The sequence below is a fragment of the Mus caroli genome, unplaced genomic scaffold (assembly GCF_978045245.1).
Source record: "Mus caroli unplaced genomic scaffold, Mus_caroli_1 scaffold_9, whole genome shotgun sequence".
NCBI classification, from domain to species: domain Eukaryota; kingdom Metazoa; phylum Chordata; class Mammalia; order Rodentia; family Muridae; genus Mus; species Mus caroli.
Genome location: NW_028227264.1, coordinates 50,372,436 through 50,392,926, shown reverse-complemented (window position 1 = coordinate 50,392,926; position 20,491 = coordinate 50,372,436). Strand labels below are relative to the sequence as shown.

Sequence of the window (20,491 nt, the reverse complement as noted above, 5' to 3'; positions counted from 1 at the left end):
GTCTCTGGTGAGAAGCCTAGTGTAATTCTGATAGGTGTGCCTTTCTATGTTACTTCACCTTTTCCCCTTACTGCTTTTAATATTCTTTCTCTGTTTAGTGCATTTGGTGTTTTGATTATTATGTGACAGGAGGAATTTCTTTTCTGGTCCAATCTATTTGGAGTTCTGTATGATTCTTGTATGTTCATGGTCATCTCTTTCTTTAGGTTACAGAAGTTTTCTTCTATAATTTGGTTGAAGATATTTATTGGCCCTTTAAGTTCTCTTCTATACCCATTATCCTTAGGTTTGGTCTTCTCACTGTGTCCTGGATTTCCTGGATGTTTTGCGTTAGGAACTTTTTGTATTTTGCATTTGCTTTGACTGTTGTGTCAATGTTGTCTATGGTATCTTATGCACCTGAGATTCTCTCTTCTATTTCTTGTATGCTGTTGGTGATGCTTGCATCTATGACTTCTGGTCTCTTTCCTAGGTTTTCTATCTCCAGGGTTGTCTCCCTTTGTGATTTCTTTATTGCTTCTATTTCCATTTTTAGATCCTGGATGGTTTTGTTCAGTTCCTTCACCTGTTTGTGTTTTCCTGTAATTCTTTAAGAGATTTCTGTGTTCCCTCTTTAAGGTCCTCTTCATGCTTACCTGTGTTCTCTTGTATTTCTTTAAGTAAGTTATTTATGTCTTTCTTAAATTCCTCTATCATCATCATCATCATAAGATGTGATTTTTAAATCAGAGCCTTGCTTTTTTGGTCTGTTGGGGTAGCCGGGTTTCTTTTGTGGTGGAAGAACTGGGTTCTGATGATGCCAAGTAATCTTGGTTCCCCTTGCTTATGTTCTTGTGCTTGCTTTTCGCCATCTGGCTATCTCTAGTGTTAGCTCGTCTTGCTGTCTCTGACTTTGGCTTGTCCCTCCTGCAAGCCTGTGTTTCAGTATTCCTGGGAGACCAGTTCTCTCTGGGAGGAGTTTGGATATGGAGAGCTGTGGTACAAGGTCAGCTCTGGGGTCAGACAGAGACTAGAAGGATCCTGTCCCCAGCTTATCCTTGGTTCCTGTCTCCTGGTGGCTCTGTAAGAGTCCCTCTTGGGCCAGGAATTTGAAGAGAAGTAGTGGTCTTACTTGTGCTTGCAGGTGTGTAGGCAATCCTGGGTGACCAGCTCTCTCTCTTGGAGGTATTTGTGTATGTAGCTCTGTGGCCCAGGATCAGCTCTAGGTGCTGACAGAGACCTGGAAGGCTCTTGTTCCAGGCTGCCCCTCAGTTCCTGTGTCCTGAGGGCTCCGGACTGGTTCCTCTGAATAGCAGTGGTGATCCTACCTGCACTCACAGGCCTGTCCGCACTCCTGGGAGGCTCACTCCCTCCTGGTGCTATTTGGGTATTGGTCTCTGTCATCACTGCTGAACTCTGTGTTGCTGTGGAAAGAACTATAGACCAGCCATAAATGGATAGCCAAAGCTGTTGAGCATAACTTTCCTGATTGAAATAGGCAGTGAACACCTTTGCCCTGAGAACCATCTTTTGCCAGCCTCTGATCCATCAGGCAGTAATATTTAGTAAACTTTGACATTTTTTACTTTATGACAAACTGAATGTGCCTATTTGCTACATACCTCCAAAAATAGCTGAGAATGAGGGCTGGAGATGTAGTTCAGGGTGCTTGCCTACCATGCACCAAGCCCTGAGTTCAATTCCTAACAATGCATAACCTGGATGTGGTGGTACACCTGTAATTCAGGAGGTAGAACTAGGAGAGTTAGAAGTTCAAGATTAAGGTCATCCTCAGCTATGTAGGAAGCTTGGGGCTAGCTTGGGATACATGAGGGTACCTCCTTCTCCTCCTGATTTTTCACACACACATTGAGAATGAATTGGCAGGTTATATTCCCCTCCCCAAGTTGATTTCACCTCTTGTAATTATGTTAGAATTTACTATTATTATTATTTTAAATTAAGAGTCTGGTTATACCTGGTAGTGTTATCGAGAATCCCTCCAATATGTAGGGTGACACTCTTGGCTGGGGTTGGTGGCACACATTTATAATCTTAGTCCTTGAGAGGTTGAGGCAGGAAGGTTTATAAATTCACAGCAAGCCTGGGATACATGGTAAAATCCAAGCTCAAAACTGTTTTTAAAAGTTTTACACTCTCACAGCCTTACTTGCTAGAAATACTGTCTGCTTCCATAAAGCTAAGTGGGTGGCCTGGGAGGAACTGGCATGGCCATCACCTTTACCATCACACTGACCCAGTTAGTACAACAAGCATGACTACTAATTGCTCTGCATTTGAGATAGGTAACTGGCCAGTTTTGAGACTTCCTTGGTCTGTCCTCATGGTGCTGTTCTGGACAATGACATTATTTAACATTATTTAGGTCCTTCCGCCTGGCAGAACTGGACTTATGAAGTCAAAGTTTACTCCCAGGACATCCTTGAAACCACTCAAGTTTTCTCGAACATAAGCGGGACCATGCTTAATGTACCCGAACTGCAGAGTTCTACAAAGTACACTGTATCTGTGAGAGCAAGTTCTCCTAAAGGCCCAGGCCCCTGGTCAGCACCATCAGTGGGTACCACCTTGGTACCAGGTAAGAAGAGGGCATGGGTCTAGAAAGTGATCTGAACAGTAAAGGGTTTGGCCTGAGTGTTTCTTACAGTTTCTTGCTTCAAATGTTATCAAGAGATAAGAATGAGCAGTGTTGATCTCTTGAGGGTGAATCTTCAGTCTGAGAGCGGAAATCAAATAAACCACTGTGAATATTTGTCTTTCTTATCTAATATCTTTAACACTTCAAGACAGATCTGAAGAAATCTTATTTTCTTCTTCATTGATTTCTTCTTAGTTTAGTCATCTATTAGGTCTTGGAGAAGTTGAAGGGTCTATGAATAACACCAAATTTCACTATCTCAGCTGAAAGAAATGGTTTTTATACACACACACACACACACACACACACACACACACACACATATATATCATAATTGCTTCTGGATTCTCTAAACAAAATAGTAGAAAAAAGTCATGGTGGGTAGGGAGGGTGGCTGTGATGATAGTGAAGTGACCACAGGTCTCTGGTATGGCACTATGAGTCATTCTTATAGAGGTAGCATAAGTGTGTATTCCTCTTTATACTACATTTCAAATATTTATGTAAAAATAAGAATAAAATGTAACAGGATAGATGATTCTACTAAACAGATGTAATCGCTTGTGTTATTTTGTAATCTTTTCTCAAACTACATTTGAGACATGTTGACATTTTATGCTTAAAAAAAGTATGCTATAGTTGGGAGTGTTGGCACACAGTTTTAATCACAGCACATGGGAAGCAGAGGCAAGCAGGTCTCTATGAGTTTGATGCCTGCCTGGTGCCACATAGAAAAACCCTGCCTTAAAAAAAAGTATGCTTTATGTGATTTTGTTGTTGTTGTTAATTTCTTTTTATTTTACCATATAGCTACTGAGCCACCATTCATCATGGCTGTGAAAGAAGATGGGCTCTGGAGCAAACCACTCTGTAGTTTTGGTCCAGGAGAATTTCTGTCCTCTGATGTAGGAAACGTGTCAGGTAGACACCCTCTCTTACCCAGGTGTAAGGTCCTACTCTGGCGCCTTGTCAGGTGACTCAGCAAAGAAAGAACTGAGTTCCTGCTACCTGGGCAACAATGACTCAAGGATTTTGCCAGAACTATTATTAAGAAAGTGGCAGCTGTGTGTGTGTGTGGTGGGGGTGGGGTGTGGTGGGGGCTGGAGAGGTGGCTCAGCGGTTTAGAGCACTGAGGTCCTGGGTTAGGGTTAGGTTTAGGGTGAGCGATCACATGGTGGTTCACAACCATCTGTAATGGGATCTGGTGCCCTCTTCTGGTGTATCTGAAGACACCTAGCTACAGTGTACTCATATAAGTGAAATAAATATATCTTTAAAAAAAAGTGACAGCTCTTAGGTAGGGATGTTATTTATTGTGTTGGCTTCAGAAGGGCTTTGATGGATCTCATGAATTTCAATGTATCAATATTGTCCCTTAAGAACCATCTGTTTTGTTCTGCTAAGACAGCTTTTCTTAAATGATTTACAGACTAGAAACAGGAAGATTACAGCATAGCATTTTAAACAGAGTATTGGGAAAAACTGTTGACGAGGAGGACTCTGAGGTTGCAACAGGGCACTATTGTTAGAAGTGTTCTTTCTAAAGTGGTGAGACAACAATCTTGCCTGAAGATGATCTCTTCTATAGTTACCTTCTTATTTTATGTTTTGACTTGTTCCTTAAGCTGACAACAGCATTTCCACCCAACAGTGAGCTGGACTTAGGAGGTCAGCATGAAGCTAGTGGAAAGAGTGTGACCTGGAGTTGTTTGCAAACTTGGTTCCTTCTCTTTGATCTTTAAGGCCTCAGACAGAGCAGACAGTTTCATGGGATCTAAGAAAATGCTAACTTGCCATCACCGTTTTGGGAGTCATATTAGATCACAAAGTACCTCAGACAACATCAGACAGATGATCTGTGTGGTTTTGTTCCTCTTCTGGGTTCGAGGGGTTGAGATTTGGGGCTTATTTTACTGAAATATTCTTTTTTTAGTGTGTGTGAGACAGGTTCTCACCATGAAGCCCTGGTTGGCTTGGGACATGCTATATAGAACAGGCTGGTCTCAAATATGCAGCCATATAACTGCCTCTGCCTCCCAAGGCCTGACTGTACCACCACAACCAGCCATTACTGAAATATTCTTGACAGACCCATAAGTTCTCACCAATAGTTATGTCAATACTAGAGTTTACAGGCATCAGGGTGATTGACTCATTCCACTTCTATTCCACACATGGAGATAAGTGCTATTTGTTTGTCTTTGTTTTGAGATATGGATTGGTACAACAACAGCCTCTACTACAGTGACACAAAAGGCAACGTTTATGTGCGGCCTCTGAATGGGATGGATATCTCAGAGAATTATCACATACCCAGCATTGTAGGAGCTGGGGCTTTGGCCTTTGAATGGCTGGGTCATTTTCTCTACTGGGCTGGGAAGACATATGTGGTAAGTCAGAGCCTGACATCTTGGGTGCTCTAAAGTAAATGCCTGCCCATTTCAGTGACTTGCATGCCATCGAGCCATTTCTCCAGGCCTGGGAACTAGTACTTTAAGATTAAAAAAGTACAGTGCCTTGAATGTAATAGTACTCAATAATTATAAGAATTAAAATCAGGAAAATATACAGTAAAGAGGAGCAAGGAGAAGGCTCATCATCTATAAAGACATGTATATTCCTCTCAGTCTAGGTAAGTTCTCTCTCCCTCTTCTTCTTCTTCTTCTTCTTCTTCTTCTTCTTCTTCTTCTTCTTCTTCTTCTTCTTCTTCTTCTTCTTCTTCTTCTTCTTCTTCTTCTTCTCCTTCTCCTTCTCCTTCTCCTTCTCCTTCTCCTTCTCCTTCTCCTCCTCCTCCTTCTCTTCTCCTCCTCCTCCTCCTCCTCCTCCTCCTCCTCTTCCTCCTCCTCCTTCTCTTCTCCTTCTCCTTCTCCTTCTCTTCTCCTTCTCCTTCTCCTTCTCCTCCTCCTCCTCCTCTTCCTTCTCCTCCTCCTCCTCTTCCTCCTCCTCTTCTTCCTCCTCCTCTTCCTCCTCCTCCTCCTCCTGGTGGTTCATGGTGATAAAGAGAGCCTAGTGCATGCTGGACAATGCTCTTCCATTGAGATCCAGTCCCAGCCCCAATCAAATACCAAAATTGTCACTTTCATGTAGTACATTGCTTTAATCACACACAGATGCCATCCCAAAGCCAGATGGATCTCTCAGTTCAAGGCCAGTCTGGTATGAGATCTAGGTCAGCCATGCTGCTACCTATAGAGACCCTGAAAAAAAATAAGGTGTCCATAGGTATTCTGACTGGATATATAATTATGAAAACTGAATGTTTTAACTCAACTTACTTCTCTTAGACATGAAAATAAACAAGTTCTATGGAGATATTTTGCCATGTCTGCCATCATTTCCAAAGTCTTAGCCAGCACCACAGAATGCTGATGAATATCTGTGGTTGAATGAATAAATGAACATATGAATGAGGGAGAGAACTTACTAATGATTGATTGGATTTCACCATTCAGAGGTGATGATGCCATTTCAAAAGAATTATCTGGCAATATTGTCACGTTTTCTAGATCCAAAGGCAGTCTGTGTTGACGGGACACACGGACATTGTGACTCATGTGAAGCTGTTGGTGAATGACATGGCTGTGGATTCAGTTGGTGGCTATCTCTATTGGACAACACTCTACTCAGTTGAAAGCACCAGACTCAATGGAGAAAGTTCTCTTGTACTACAGGCTCAGCCCTGGCTCTCTGGAAAAAAGGTGACAAAATAAAAATAGGGTGCAATTATTTCATGACACTAAGTGGTCATTCTATAGTTGTGACAGTGCTGCCGCCACTTACTTTAGTTGAGATAGAATTAGAATAAGATCACTGTTAGAATAAGATCACAGTATGACCAGTATTTCCCTACACCTTATATGGGGGTCAGAACTGATTAATTACTCAATTCAGATATAAAACAGAGATCTTTGTAGTTTACCTTATCCTGAGTAGGTTCACAGTGGGCAGCGTTTTAATGTTAATACATGTATACAATGCACTCTGATTCCTCCTTTATGTATTTCTCTCACATCCCTGTCAATCCCCACTCATTCCTACCAGTCACTTTCTTTGGTTCATGGCTTCTGGGTTTGTTCAGTGACTGATTTACTTTAACCAGGACCATTGGTGTGATCGTTGGATTGGAGCTATGTATTGGAGCCAAGTGGGGTCACGAGTGGATCCACAACTAAAGGCAATGTTCTTTCTCTTCCCAAATCTATAGAAGCCAATAGCTCAACAGTGCTGGTTAGGCCCCCTGAGTTCCTCCTCCATACGTGCTTGTTGAAGGGCACATTCTTGTGTGGACTGAATGTAGGTATCCTTAGTTGTTCATGAGTCCAATAGCTATGTCTCACCCAGAAGACATCATTTGATAGCTCTTGGTTCTGTCTTCGAGCTTTTGAATTCTTTCTACCTGTATTCTGAAATGCTACTGAGCCTTAGGGGACATTGAATACATGTCTTGTAAAGGACTCTGAGCAATCATCTCTAACTTATTTTTAACTCCTTGGGCAGCCATGAGTCTCTACATTTGCCATTGTTTGTAGGCTTAGAATTTTCAAAACCTACTTTAACTAGCACTTTTAAATCTACCTTCTAGCCCACCAACAAGAGGTTGAGAGAAACAAGGTTAATAGGAAAAGGGGGTTGTGGAATTGCTTAGAAGTTGAACTTTGGGCAGTCAAACACCAAACACAAATCAGCAGCAGCACTTGATCCAGCAGAAACTGCAAGGCTCCATCCACCAAATTTGCATGAGTCAGTGGAAGCTGCAAGAGTAAGAATACCACAGAATTGAAAACAAATGAAGACCAGGGAAGCATTGATTGCAAGGCATCCTCTCACTGTCTGTGGGGTTATATTTATATTCTTTCTAAACATTATGATCCCTCCCAAGTGTTTGCTCCAGCAAAACATGCCCTCTAACATGTCTTCTTCAGCAAAACATCCTCTCACAAGGCAGCTTTCAGAAAAACATCACATGTCACAACTGTTTTCCAAGGAAACCAGAAATTCTACTTCAGTTGTTGTTGTTGTTTTATTAACTGTTTAAAAGTATACTTTTTTCCCTTTTTCTTATCAGATATTTTCTACTTCAATTGTTAACAGGAAAGAGACTTCTGTGGTTAAGGCTGAAAGTTTACTTTATTTATAGATATAAACATAGATATTTAGAAGGCAATTTGATGCTATGTCAATTATGTTAAACAACAGTATTTATTTCTTCCTCTAGGTTCTAATGATTGCCCTGACATAGTTTTTTTTTTTTTTTAATTAGGTATTTTCCTCATTTACATTTCCAATGCTATCCCAAAAGTCCCCCATACCCTCCCCCCCACTCCCCTACCCACCCACTCCCACTTTTTGGCCCTGGTGTTCCCCTGTACTGGGGCATATAAAGTTTGCAAGTCCAATGGGCCTCTCTTTCCATTGATGGCCGACTAGGCCATCTTTTGATACAGATGCAGCTAGAGTCAAGAGCTCTGGGGTACTGGTTAGTTCATAATGTTGTTCCACCTATAGGGTTGCAGATCTCTTTAGCTCCTTGGGTATTTTCTCTAGCTCCTCCATTGGGGGCCCTGTGATCCATCCAATAGCTGACTGTGAGCATCCACTTATGTGTTTGTTAGGCCCCGGGGTAGTCTCACTAGAGACAGCTATATCAGGGTCCTTTCAGCAAAATCTTGCTAGTGTATGCAATGGTGTCAGCGTTTGGAGGCTGATTATGGGATGGATCCCTGGGCATTCTCTAGATGGTCCATCCTTTCATCACAGCTCCAAACTTTGTCTTTGTAACTCCTTCCATGGGTGTTTTGTTCCCAATTCTAAGAAGGGGCAAAGTGTCCACACTTTGGTCTTCGTTCTTCTTGAGTTTCATGTGTTTTGCAAATTGTAACTTATATCTTGGGAATCCTAAGTTTCTGGGCTAATATCCACTTATCAGTGAGTACATATCATTTGAGTTCTTTTGTGATTGGGTTACCTCACTCAGGATGATACCCTCCAGGTCCAACCATTTGTCTAGGAATTTCATAAATTCATTCTTTTTAATAGCTGAGTAGTACTCCATTGTGTAAATGTACCACATTTTTTGTATCCATTCCTCTGTTGAGGAGCATCTGGGTTCTTTCCAGCTTCTGGCTATTATAAATAAGGCTGCTATGAACATAGTGGAGCATGTTTCTTTCTTACTAGTTGGAACATCTTCTGGATATATGCCCAGAAGAGGTATTGCGGATCCTCCGGTAGTACCATGTCCAATTTTCTGAGAAACCACCAGACTGATTTCCAGAGTGGTTGTACAAGCTTGCAATCCCACCAACAGTGGAGGAGTGTTCCTCTTAATGAGGTCCTCAGTACAGGGCATGGATTCCCTCCTGTGCAGTGAGCCTCAAATCCAGTGATCAAGTTGGTTACACCCTGTCCTTTAGTAGTAGTGTTACTATTGCACAAGTGGACACACATTGCTCATCAAGTTGTTCTTATACTTGCTAGGGTTCAAATGAGGTGAGGCTGTCAATGCCCTTTTCTCCATATGGCTTGCAAAAAACCTTCCTGGACTCTGAAATCTAGCCCCGAGGGAGAAAGCTTCCTTCCAGCTTAGTTCTAGCTTGGTTTTCCTGTCCATACAGCCAAGATATGTGTTATCTTCAGCAACAGCTCTTATAATCTGGTTCTTTTCACTTTATCGTTTGAGACAAAGTTTCCTAATGGAGCCTGGAGGTCATCAGTTCAGCTGGGCTGCTTGGGTAATAAACTCCAGTGCTCTACCTGCTGTGGTTCCGTAGCACTGACATTATAAATAAGCACTGAGTCACCCTAGCTTTTGCATGGAGGCAAAGGATCTGAACTCAGGTCATGTACAGCATGTAGTTCACCAATGGTGCCATCTCCTCAGCTTGCTTCTGTGAATTTTGAACTGATACTGTTTTTCACTGGGCAAATCCCTCTATATAGCTCACTGACTTTCCTTCATGCCACTTGTGGACTGATCACAGACACAAGCTGCTTCCAATCAGCAGACGTAAGAAAAGAGTCACCCAATTATCTGTAGAAAGACAGACACAATTATATAATTCAAAAAAGGAGATCCTCTAACATGGTTTTTTTTTTCATATTTGACAAATTTAACTTAGAGCATTAGACTTGCATATTAGTTTGTATCAGCTTTTACTAGATGTGATAATTGTTACAGGGACATATGGGACACATTCTAGGTTTATTTAGACATGGAACCTTGGAGAGACACACAGGAAGGAGACTGGCCCAACATCTGGGATTTCGTTATCATTTGGATACTTTGTTGCATTTGGGCAAAGACTTACAGAATCCCTTGTTAAAACAGGGGGAGTTGTTTCTTAGTTTAGAAATCTCTAGTGTGTTTTATTATAAATAGACAAAGATCTGAAGTTGAGCTTCACCTCAGCATCACAGGCAAAGCCAGGCACAGAGGCATGTGGCTGTACCCTTAGCATTAGTGGAAGGCATAGACAAGTGGATCCCGGAGCTTGCTGGCCAGTCAGAGGATGAGCTACAGTGCAGTGAGAGACCCTATTTTAAAAAATAAGGTAGAACTCTTACTCTTGCCTCTCTCTCTCTCTTGCCTCTTTCACTCTTGCTCCCTGTCTCTCCCCATTCCCTTCCCACCTCTATCCACATGGTCTTGTCCGGCCTCCACTTCTCTCCTCTCTCCCTCTCTCTGCCTTTCTCTGCCTCTACTACCCTCTTAAACGCCCCCCCCATGCCCTGAATAAACTCTATTCTATACTAAAAAAAAAAATAAGGTAGAGAGTGACTAAAGAAGGCATCCAACATTGATATCTGGCCAACACACACACATGTGCACACATACAGGTACTACACACAAGAAAAAAAAAAGCCAAAAAAAAAAATCAGGTTAATTGAAAACCAAAACCAAAACAAACCCCAACACATCTGAAAGCAGCAAGAAGCAAAAGCAGGACTCCATTCTAAAACCTGGAAAGTGTTCTTCACCTTCCCTTAGAGAAGGAATCAGTAGAGTTCTCTGGCAGACAGATTGGTCTGTGGTTGCATGACAAGTGAAGGTCCTCTGGTCAGGTACTTTACGATGCTTCCTTCGTAGAAGGGCAAACTGTCAGGAAGTGCTTTGTAGTTCTGGGACATTTTATTGAGTTCTTTTAAGGTTTCCAGTGATTCATGATTTTTTCTTTTTCTTTTCTGGCTCCTCTCTTCTTCCTCTCTTTCCCTTCAATCCTTGCTATCTTCCATTCTTCCTCACCTCCTCTTTATTTCCTCCTTATTAATGGGTCTCAGACTGGCCTTCAACTCCTGTTAATCCTACTTTCACTTCCAAGTATTAGGATCATGGATCTTTCCCATCCCACCTGGCTTTCATCATTCTTTAGAGCTTCTGTGTTTGTTTATTTATTTATTTATTTATTCATTTATTTATTTAAGAACTATTGTATCTTGCTAAGGATGAAGTCACCATTTTAACCCTTTTTGATGCCTCTGGGCTTCTATGTATGCTATGGACACCTCCACTATTCTCAGCTATTTGAAACACAAGTATAAAAGCCAAAGAAAGCAACAAACAACAGAAAGATCTCTTCAATAGTTTCTTCTGTCTTATGCACTCTATTTCCTATAACAAACAGTATTTCCTCAGGGCCCACCTAAACAGATATGAAAGTAAGATGTGGGTCTCAATAAGAAGACAAAGAAAAAGTTATAATGGGTAGTTTTCACATTTTACCTAGAAATGAGGCTTTATATACACTTGTTTATCTAATTACAACATATGAACACTCTACATGTATACATCTTTATAAACTGTGTGTCAGAATACTTTTGGGTGCAATCAACAGAAAATATATTAGTTTTAGTGTTTTTGTTTTTGTTTTGTTTTGTTTTGAGAAGGAATAGAGTCTCACATAGATTAGGCTAGCTTTCAATTCTCTATGAAGTAGAGGCTGTCCTTGAACTCCTGGTCTTATGGCCTCCACTTTCTGAGTACTGGAATTACATTCATTCGACCCTGTGGCAAACTGGAATTATGTGGGGGTGTTTTAAGGCATCCTTGAGGTTCAGTGTCATCCCCAGGGATCATAATATGATAGGGCACAACCTAGTAATTGAGATAAAATTTCTATTGTTCAGTATTCTTTTTATTTTTGCAGCATATAGGATTGAACAGATGTTTTCAAATATGCTAGACAAGTACTCTACAACTGAGCTATGTCCTCAGGCCTGGCTCACTTTCTTGTCTTATTCTCTGTTCAGGTTATTGCTCTAACACTAGACCTCAGTGATGGGCTCCTGTACTGGCTGGTGCAGGACAATCAGTGTATTCATCTGTACACAGCTGTTCTTCGAGGATGGAGGTAAGATGATCCCTGGAAGGCTCGAAGAGAATGCCCTGCCTTTCTAAATAGGTCTTTTTATTTCTTGTGAAAGCCCTGATGAAAGGAGATAGGCTTCATCTATACACAGAATTTTTTGTATTATGCTCATTTTTATAAACAGTCAAATGAGCGGTTTAATTCTTTGTATTCAGGCTTACCCTTCTGCTTAAGTATCAGCTTATACCAATAGCAAATCCATTCATTCACAAAGCAGCATGGGCATAATCATGAGGGCATGCAGGCTTTTTCCCCCCTTGTTGTTGGTTCTATGTGAACTAGGTTTCAGGTGAGATGACTGAGTGAAGTTATTGTGTAGATCAGAAGGATGCTCTCCCAGGCCAGTGTCTATTTTGTGTATCTGTGGATTGGGGTTCTTATAAATGCTAGAGTGGAGCCATTTCTTTGGGCTTTGGACATCTGCTTTTCCAACATCCCTCAATAGACTTTCTTAAAAAAAAAAGAAAAAAAGAAAAAAAGAAAAAAATCCTTGTAATTGTGCTGTCCCTAGTGTTGGGTTATTGTAAGTCCTTGGTTATTCCAAGATCTCTGCCTCCATTCATATGGCCTCATTGAGCCTTTTGAAGAAATAGCAATTTTTTTCCTTTTTTTTTTTTTTTTTTTTTTTTTTTGTGGCTTTCTTTCTCAATGGCAACTTTTCCCCAAGGCCTGCAAGAACTTAGCACTAGGTCTTTCTTCTGTGACTGCAAGTGTGATGGACACAAAAGAAAAACTACATGTAAACAATTTAAGTTGTGATGTCAGCGTTACCCAAACCACAAGGATTTGTTGAAGTCTGAAACTTTTGTATATTCTTGTAATATGTACATAACATACATATACATGTATGTATATAATTATTAATAATGACGAAATTTGGTAACTTAAGAAAAAATTTAAAATCAATTTATATGAAAGTAAGTACACATGTTGAAAGTTGTTGCAAATTTCTTTTTTGCTTATGTGTTCACAGACATGCATGTATTTAGAAGTACATAATTTGATGAGTGCTTGTATCCCCCAGTCCTCCCTCTCAGTCCAGATGCACATTCATTGGTATTATGTCTTAACAGTGGTGGGGATGCTACCATCACAGAGTTTGCAGCCTGGAGTACTTCTGAAATCTCCCAGAATGCACTGATGTACTACAGTGGTAGGCTCTTCTGGATCAATGGCTTTAGGATCATTACAGCACAGGAAATAGGTCAGAGAACCAGTGTGTCTGTTTCGGAGCCAGCGAAATTCAATCAGTTCACAATTATACAGACATCTCTCAAGCCTCTGCCAGGTACAATATTTTATCCATACCTATTACTTTCATGCTTCTCTTCAATAGGTATTTTGATAGGTACTTTCCCTTGTTCAACATAACTCTTGAGAAAAAAAGAGTATTTAGTATTATTAAAATATCAGTATTTTTAATTTGTGTATAGCAAATTTAATCTTAAACAAATTATTGCCTGCAAAATTTAAAAACAACTTTAAAGGTACTTTAAAAGGAATGGAAAAATTTGACATTTATTTGTTTGTTTGGAGACAAGGTCTTGAGTAGCCAAGATTGACCTAGGATTCATTTTGTATCTGAGACTGTCCTTAAAGTTCTGATTTAAACTTAAATCTCTCTGCTTCCACCTTCTGGCGAGATGACAGGCATGCAACACCAAGCCTGGTTTTAATTTTAAGTGTTAGTAATTTCTGCTGGGTTTCCATGATTCTGTGCTTATTTTTCTTACCATTTCTTTCTTTTTCATCCCACAGGAAACTTTTCCTCTACTCCCAAGGTTATCCCAGATCCTGTTCAGGAGTCTTCATTTCGAATTGAAGGACACACTTCAAGTTTCCAAATCCTGTGGAATGAGCCCCCTGCGGTGGACTGGGGCATTGTTTTCTACAGTGTAGAATTTAGCACTCATTCTAAGGTATGTTGCTGGTTCAGTGCTATTTCCCAAAGGACCTTCCTCATCTTGTAGCAGTGTACATGTGATTTGTACACTTAGCCAAGCACACCTCTTTGGTTGTTTTGCCACAGCATGTGGTTAACTAAGCACACCCCCAGAAGAACACATGCGAGCACCCATGAGAACACATGTGCAGCAGTCTCTGCTCTGTGCTAATTCCAGTTTTGGCTCAGGTTTAACTGGTTTTTCTCAGAACCATAACAATGCTCAAAATTTGCATGTCCAATATTTCAAGTCTTGATTTTAGAAGTAAACTAAAATTTAGAAATTTTTGTTAGTTATGAGTACAAAAGTTAATAATTTTTTTCTCTAAAAACGCTTTGTGCTTTTATTTTAGTTCCTGGTTATTGAACAACAGTCTTTACCTATTTTTACTGTGGAAAGACTGGAGCCCTATACCTTATTTAATCTTTCTGTCACTCCTTACACCTACTGGGGAAAGGGCCAAAAAACGTCTCTATCATTTCGTGCACCTGAATCAGGTAAGTTTAAAAAAGAAAATTAAAACAATAATAAGACACAAGTTTTTTTTTTCCTCTGCCTGGTCTGGAATGGATAGTCAGTACTAGATAAAATAACTTTCCCTTTTATAGAATTGTATCGGTTCAATAATTTTTGACTTCTTGGAGATTAGAATAGTAAAATCAAAATAAACCCTTAAATATATTCCAAGGATGAATAGTTGAAAGATTAAGAACTCTTTTTTGTACTGTACTAATATTCAAAAGGCAAAAACAAGTTTCAGGAAGGTCTCTGAAGCATTCTACTAGGTGGATGGGCTCTGAAGACCAGCAGGTATTAACAATGCTGGCAACTCAGGGTTCTGAGCATAAGAAGCCGGCGTTCAGATTTTGTGCTTCTTGGAAATATATTTGGAAAAAAAAAACAACAGCCTTATCCTCAAAGATGTATATCACTTTGAAGTATACCAAGCATACCTACAGGCACCACACTTATATTAAAAGTTAATTACCACCTATGCTTGATCCCACACAGCTTAGTACACAAGACAGCCAAGACAGCGGTTAGAATCTTGTCTGTGGAAGTGATAGAGGAAGCCCACTAGAGACTTGCAACAAATAGCTACTGAGTGGCAAGAACCTAATTCAGAGTTTCTACTGGAGCTTCATTAATCTCATTGAAGGTATTTTTGGCAAATACTCGTTAGTGATTGTATCATACTAATTGAACTTCTATAAAATTCTGGTAGAGGACCCAGCAAGTAGTAAGAGCTCAGTAGACAGATCCACTCAGAAGTGAATTTTTTATGGCACGATTTATTAAATAATATTTACCAATGAATCTCATAACAGGAACATAGTGGAAAATGGGCACTGTTCTGCCCCAGGAAACATTTGGACCAAGGTAGGCTTTAACATTGTCTTGGGCTTCCAGCTTTGGTAGTGCAGTTCTTTGAACGTGAACTTGATTGTATCCCCGAGGGGATCCCCTAGGAGCCCATGACATCTGACAGACACTGAGAGCAGTGTGGAAGATAAAGGGATTTGGCTCAAACCTCAGAATATTTTCGAAACAGCAAATTTTTCAGGCTCACTGATCTTTATTAAGCACTTATATGCCACTTCAATAGCAGATCTGGGAAACTCTTAAGTAAGGAATAAGAATAGTTTGTTTTTATGGAGTGTGGAAATGAGTATATCTGCTTCTAGTATAATAGAAATGAGGCCATGATAACCAAATTGAGAAGCATGGCCTACAGCAGTCAAATAATGCTATGAAATCATCAACTCTGTCAACATACCTCAAGTATTCCTAGAAGAGGGAGATGTACATGAATTGATGTGTTTGCAAAGGTCTTTCAGTGCAGAAACTTTAGCTGGATTGTTAGAGATGGTGTGAGAAGAGATAGGTTTTAATTACTGTTAGTTCATTATCATCATAGAAGGGAGCATGGTGACCCACAGGTAGACATAGCCCTGAATTTGAGAGCTCTATGTCCTGATTCATGGGCATTATGGAGAGAAAGAGACACTGGGCCTGGCATGGGCCTTTGAAACCTCAAAGGCCACCCTTCCCCTCTCCACAGTGACACACTTTTTTCAACAAGGCCACACCTTCTAATTCTAGAAGGCATTCTACTAGGCATTCTTCTAATTCTACTAGGCATTCAAGTATATAAGCTTATCAGGGCTATTGTTATCCAAAGTACTTCAAGGTATCATATGATGTATAGTATAGAGAGAGATGTATAGTATAAAAGGAGCTGCAGATAGAATAGAGGTGTGAGTGAGGGACATTAGGAAGCAATGAGACAGGAAACAGAGAAGATGTGAGGCCTTGCCAAGGACTTGCAAGACAGAAAGGGATATTTGGAATAGAAAGACCTGAGAAAGCATGGCTTGGCTCAACTCTAGCATAGCCTAAGCTATACTTTTTGGATATCTGTCAGCCATTTCCACCACTTTCTGCTTCCTTTAGGGGTTAGCATAATGAAGGCCAGAACCCATATATGCTGTAGTTTACCTCCTGAACTGGGTGAAGGGCAGTTATAATAGGTGCTGCCCCTCCTAATAATTAACATCGGTTAAACTGCTCTATCAGGATGACAGTGGATGTTATGCTTTCTTGGGGATAATCAGTCACCTTTCATCTGTTTGGGGCACAGATGAGAAAGATGAGCTTGACTAGTAGTAGTAAGAGGACATTGGGTAGGGTATACAGACATCTTTGGATAAGGACAGTAGTAAGGACATCATAAAGGCTTGTGGAAATATCAAGATAGGCTTCTGAAGAAAACTGTAGATTACTCTAAGCAGAGCCTTAAGCATGAGAGCAATGAACTTTAATTTTCTGGAATGAGAAATGCTTTTTGCCAAGATGGCCATACCATGATCATGGGTTATAAAATTCAGTCTTGTGGTATATCTCCCCTGTCTATCTGTGTGCCTACTTTTCAGTTCCATCAGCACCAGAAAACCCCCGAATATTTATATTGTCAAGTGGACGATACACCAAGAAGAATGAAGTTGTGGTAGAGTTCAGGTGGAATAAACCTAAGCATGAAAATGGAGTGCTAACCAAATTTGAAATCTTCTATCACATATCTAAACAAAGTGGCACAAATAGATCATCTGAAGGCTGGATGTCTGCCAGTGTTACACCCCCAGTGATGTCTTTTCAACTTGAGGCCGTGAGTCCTGGGTATACTGTTGCCTTCCAGGTATGAGAGAGAAAGCAGGGATAAACACCTTTTTTTGATTTGAGAATTTATTTTCATTATTTTAAATCATGTTCTTGCATTTCTGCATGTACATATGTACATGTATGTGGAGGTGCCTATAGAGGCCAGAGACATTGGGTCCCTGAAACAGTAGTTACAGGTAGTTGTGAGTCCCCTAGGAGTATTGGGAACTGAATTTGGGTTCCTGAGAGAGCAATAATTGCTCTTCATTGTCTCCGCAGCTCCTAGGTTTTATAATCTTGTTTTCCCTGTTGGGAGTCTAGCATTTAATGGCAGAGCCGTCTTTCCAGACCTGTGATATGAATTTTAACAGTGTAATAATGGGTGGCTAGTTAAACAACTGGACTAAGACTTCCTATCTTGGCCTGGTGGTGGTGGTCCACCACTGGGGAGACAGTGGAAGAGGGATTTCTGTTAGTCCAAAGCAAGCTTGGTCTACTAAGTGAAGGGCTACACAGAGAAACCCTGTCTCAAAAAACCAGAAACCAAACCAAACCAAACCAAACCAAACCAAACCAAAACAGAATTCCTCCATTGTTAATTATTTAATTCCACTGTGAGCAGAAAAATCAAGTGGTCAGGCATACATAGGGCAAAGAGCACAGTTTAAGTAAAGGATGTTTTGACAATGGTCTTGCATTCAGAGTATTGTGTTTGAGTACTCATAGGCTACTTACCATGATCAATAATTTTGTACTCATTATCACAATTGATCCCTGGGTCTGTCAGCTAAGTCCCAAGGCTGCATGACTAGGCAATGATATGCCACAGAACCCTGATCCAATCTCTATTCCTACGGTACTTATGTGGATCCAAATAGAATGTATGTGAAATGCATACTTGCTTTGAAATATAAGGAGGCTTGATTATTTTCTCCTTCTAAGCTTCCTTTTAGGAAGTATAGTTAGTTTAGCTTACCATAACTCATATGGTTTTATGTCTATTAACTATTTTATATAACCTGATCTTGGAAAGAGTTGAATACCTTGTATTTATTTAAAAATATTTAATTGATGAGTAAACATTGTATATGGTTCAGGTGTGATGACTGTTAATTAGGGAAGGATTGACACAATCAAATTAATCAACCCATGAGAACACCTGTGTTACATAATAATTACCCAGATCTTTCCCATGCAATGGAGATATTTACCATTCTCCCCCCCCCCCTTTTTGGAGACAGGGTTTCTCTGTGTAGCCCTGGATGTCCTGGAACTCACTTTGTAGACCAGGCTGGCCTCGAACTCAGAAATCCGCCTGCCTCTGCTTCCCAAGTGCTGGGATTAAAGGCATGAGCCACCACCACCTGGCTCTTCACTTTTTTTTTTTTATCAGAAAACCAACTGTGGGTGTGGGTCAATATTTTCTTCCTCAGTTATTTATTAAAATATACTTAGATGTTAACAATGACTTCAAACTATTTATAATGTATATTAAGTGTATATAATGAATATTGTATAATTTATCAGTCATAGAATTTACTGCTAATGAGAATATCTATGAATATATATTTAATTTTTTTCTTCCTTTTTTATTCTTTAGGTTAGAGTCTTCACATCCAAAGGGCCAGGGCCATTTTCTGATATAGTGATGTCTAAAACATCAGGTATTTGTTATCTAAAAATCTGTAAATGATAATTTCAAAGTATACATTTTCGATTGGTATATTTAGGAGTAGGAATGGCAGCTCTGGATTTAAAGTTAAAGTCAGATAAAATACTGTTTTCTCACACTGAAGTAGCTTGAGGAAACTTAGGGTCAGAGATCCTAAGAGTTTCTGTTGAGCCTGAAGTGGCCCATAGATTTTCAACATGGCTGGCGGTTTCTAACCTGAAGCTTGTTTCTTCCTCCTCCTCCTCCTCCTCCTCCTCCTCCTCCCTCTCCTCCTCCCCCTCCTTCATTGTTTATTTATTTTTATGTATGTGAGTACACTGATGCTGTCTTCAGACAGACCAGAAGAGGGCATCAGAGCATATTACAGATGGTTGTGAGCCACCATGTGCTTGTTGGGAATTGAACTCAGGACCTCTGGAAGAGCAGTCAGTGCTCTTAAACACTGAGCCATCTCTCCAGCCCCTGAAGCTTGTTTCTTATGTGTACTGTCTATTTTTCGCTTGCAGAAATCAAGCCATGTCCGTATCTCATATCTCTTCTCGGCAATAAGATCGTGTTTCTAGACATGGATCAAAATCAAGTTTTGTGGACATTTTCCCCGGAGGGAGACGTCAGCACAGTGGGGTACACGACAGATGATGAAATGGGGTATTTCGCTCAAGGAGACTCGCTCTTCCTTCTGAATTTGCGCAATCATTCCAGCTCCAAGGTATTTCCCTTTGTGATTCCTTTGAAGTGAAGGATGTAACTAAAATGGTTGGCCAGTGGGGGAGCCTTCAAGATTAGAATGACTGAAATAGCAACTCAATGTGTGGTCATTTAGCCATTCATAAATACAGAAAGGGTTTTTGCATGTGTCAGGCAGGACTGGCTATTGGGTTTAAGGATCAGTTTTTGCTTCTGGCGCTACTGAGGGTGATAGCTTCTTTTAGAACAAGTATCTGAGAGAATCAACCTAAAGAGAAAAGAGAATGGTTTCTTTTTTTTTTTTTTTTTTTTTAAAGATTTATTTATTCATTATATGTAAGTACACTGTAGCTGTCTTCAAACACCCCAGAAGAGGGCATCAGATCTTATTACAGATGGTTGTGAGCCCCCATGTGGTTGCTGGGATTTGAACTCAGGACCTTCTGAAGAGCAGTCAGTGCTCTTAACCGCTGAGCCATCTCTCCAGCCCCCGAGAATGGTTTCTTTTGACTCAGATTTAGAAGCTCCATCTATAATCCTCTGGCCTTGTCGCTTTGAGCCTGTAGTGAGGATGCACTTCATGGTAGATAGTGCCTCGCCCAGACAGTTCAGCTGCTCATCTTTTATTCAAGAGAGGACAGAAAGAATGAGACCAGGATCCCACAGTCCCATAGCCAGTGACCCCAAGACTCCTCACAAAGCACCCCTTCTAAAGGCTCACCTCTTCCCAGTATCTGGAAGGGTAGGACTATGTCTTCAACACATAGGCTCGGGGGTGGAGGTGGACCTTCTAGATCTGAACTCTACTAGGAGACAAAACATTACAGTCCTTGCTCTTCACAAAGAGCAAATCCATGGACCACTTCAGGTTTGTCTAACACGTCAGGCTCAACAAAACTCTTAGGACCTCTGATCCTAAGTCTCTTCAAACTACTTTGGTGTGAGAAAAAATGTATTTTATCTGATTTTAACTTTAAACCCAGAGCTGCCATTCCTATTCCTAAACATACCAATCAAAAATGTATAC

General features: G+C 40.5%; 1 protein-coding gene across 1 annotated transcript in view; it reads left to right on the top strand.

Annotated features, from left to right (window-relative positions):
• Ros1 (ROS proto-oncogene 1, receptor tyrosine kinase) overlaps positions 1–20,491 on the top strand; it is a 125,813-nt gene that overhangs the window by 44,579 nt on the left and 60,743 nt on the right. Inside the window, exons 14-24 of the mRNA XM_085843349.1 lie at positions 2,366–2,578; positions 3,449–3,559; positions 4,850–5,028; positions 6,145–6,336; positions 11,885–11,985; positions 13,077–13,291; positions 13,762–13,922; positions 14,299–14,443; positions 16,880–17,142; positions 18,706–18,769; positions 19,284–19,486. Of these exons, the coding sequence (XP_085699475.1) occupies positions 2,366–2,578; positions 3,449–3,559; positions 4,850–5,028; positions 6,145–6,336; positions 11,885–11,985; positions 13,077–13,291; positions 13,762–13,922; positions 14,299–14,443; positions 16,880–17,142; positions 18,706–18,769; positions 19,284–19,486 (1,847 nt within the window). The remainder of the gene's footprint in view (positions 1–2,365; positions 2,579–3,448; positions 3,560–4,849; positions 5,029–6,144; positions 6,337–11,884; positions 11,986–13,076; positions 13,292–13,761; positions 13,923–14,298; positions 14,444–16,879; positions 17,143–18,705; positions 18,770–19,283; positions 19,487–20,491) is intronic.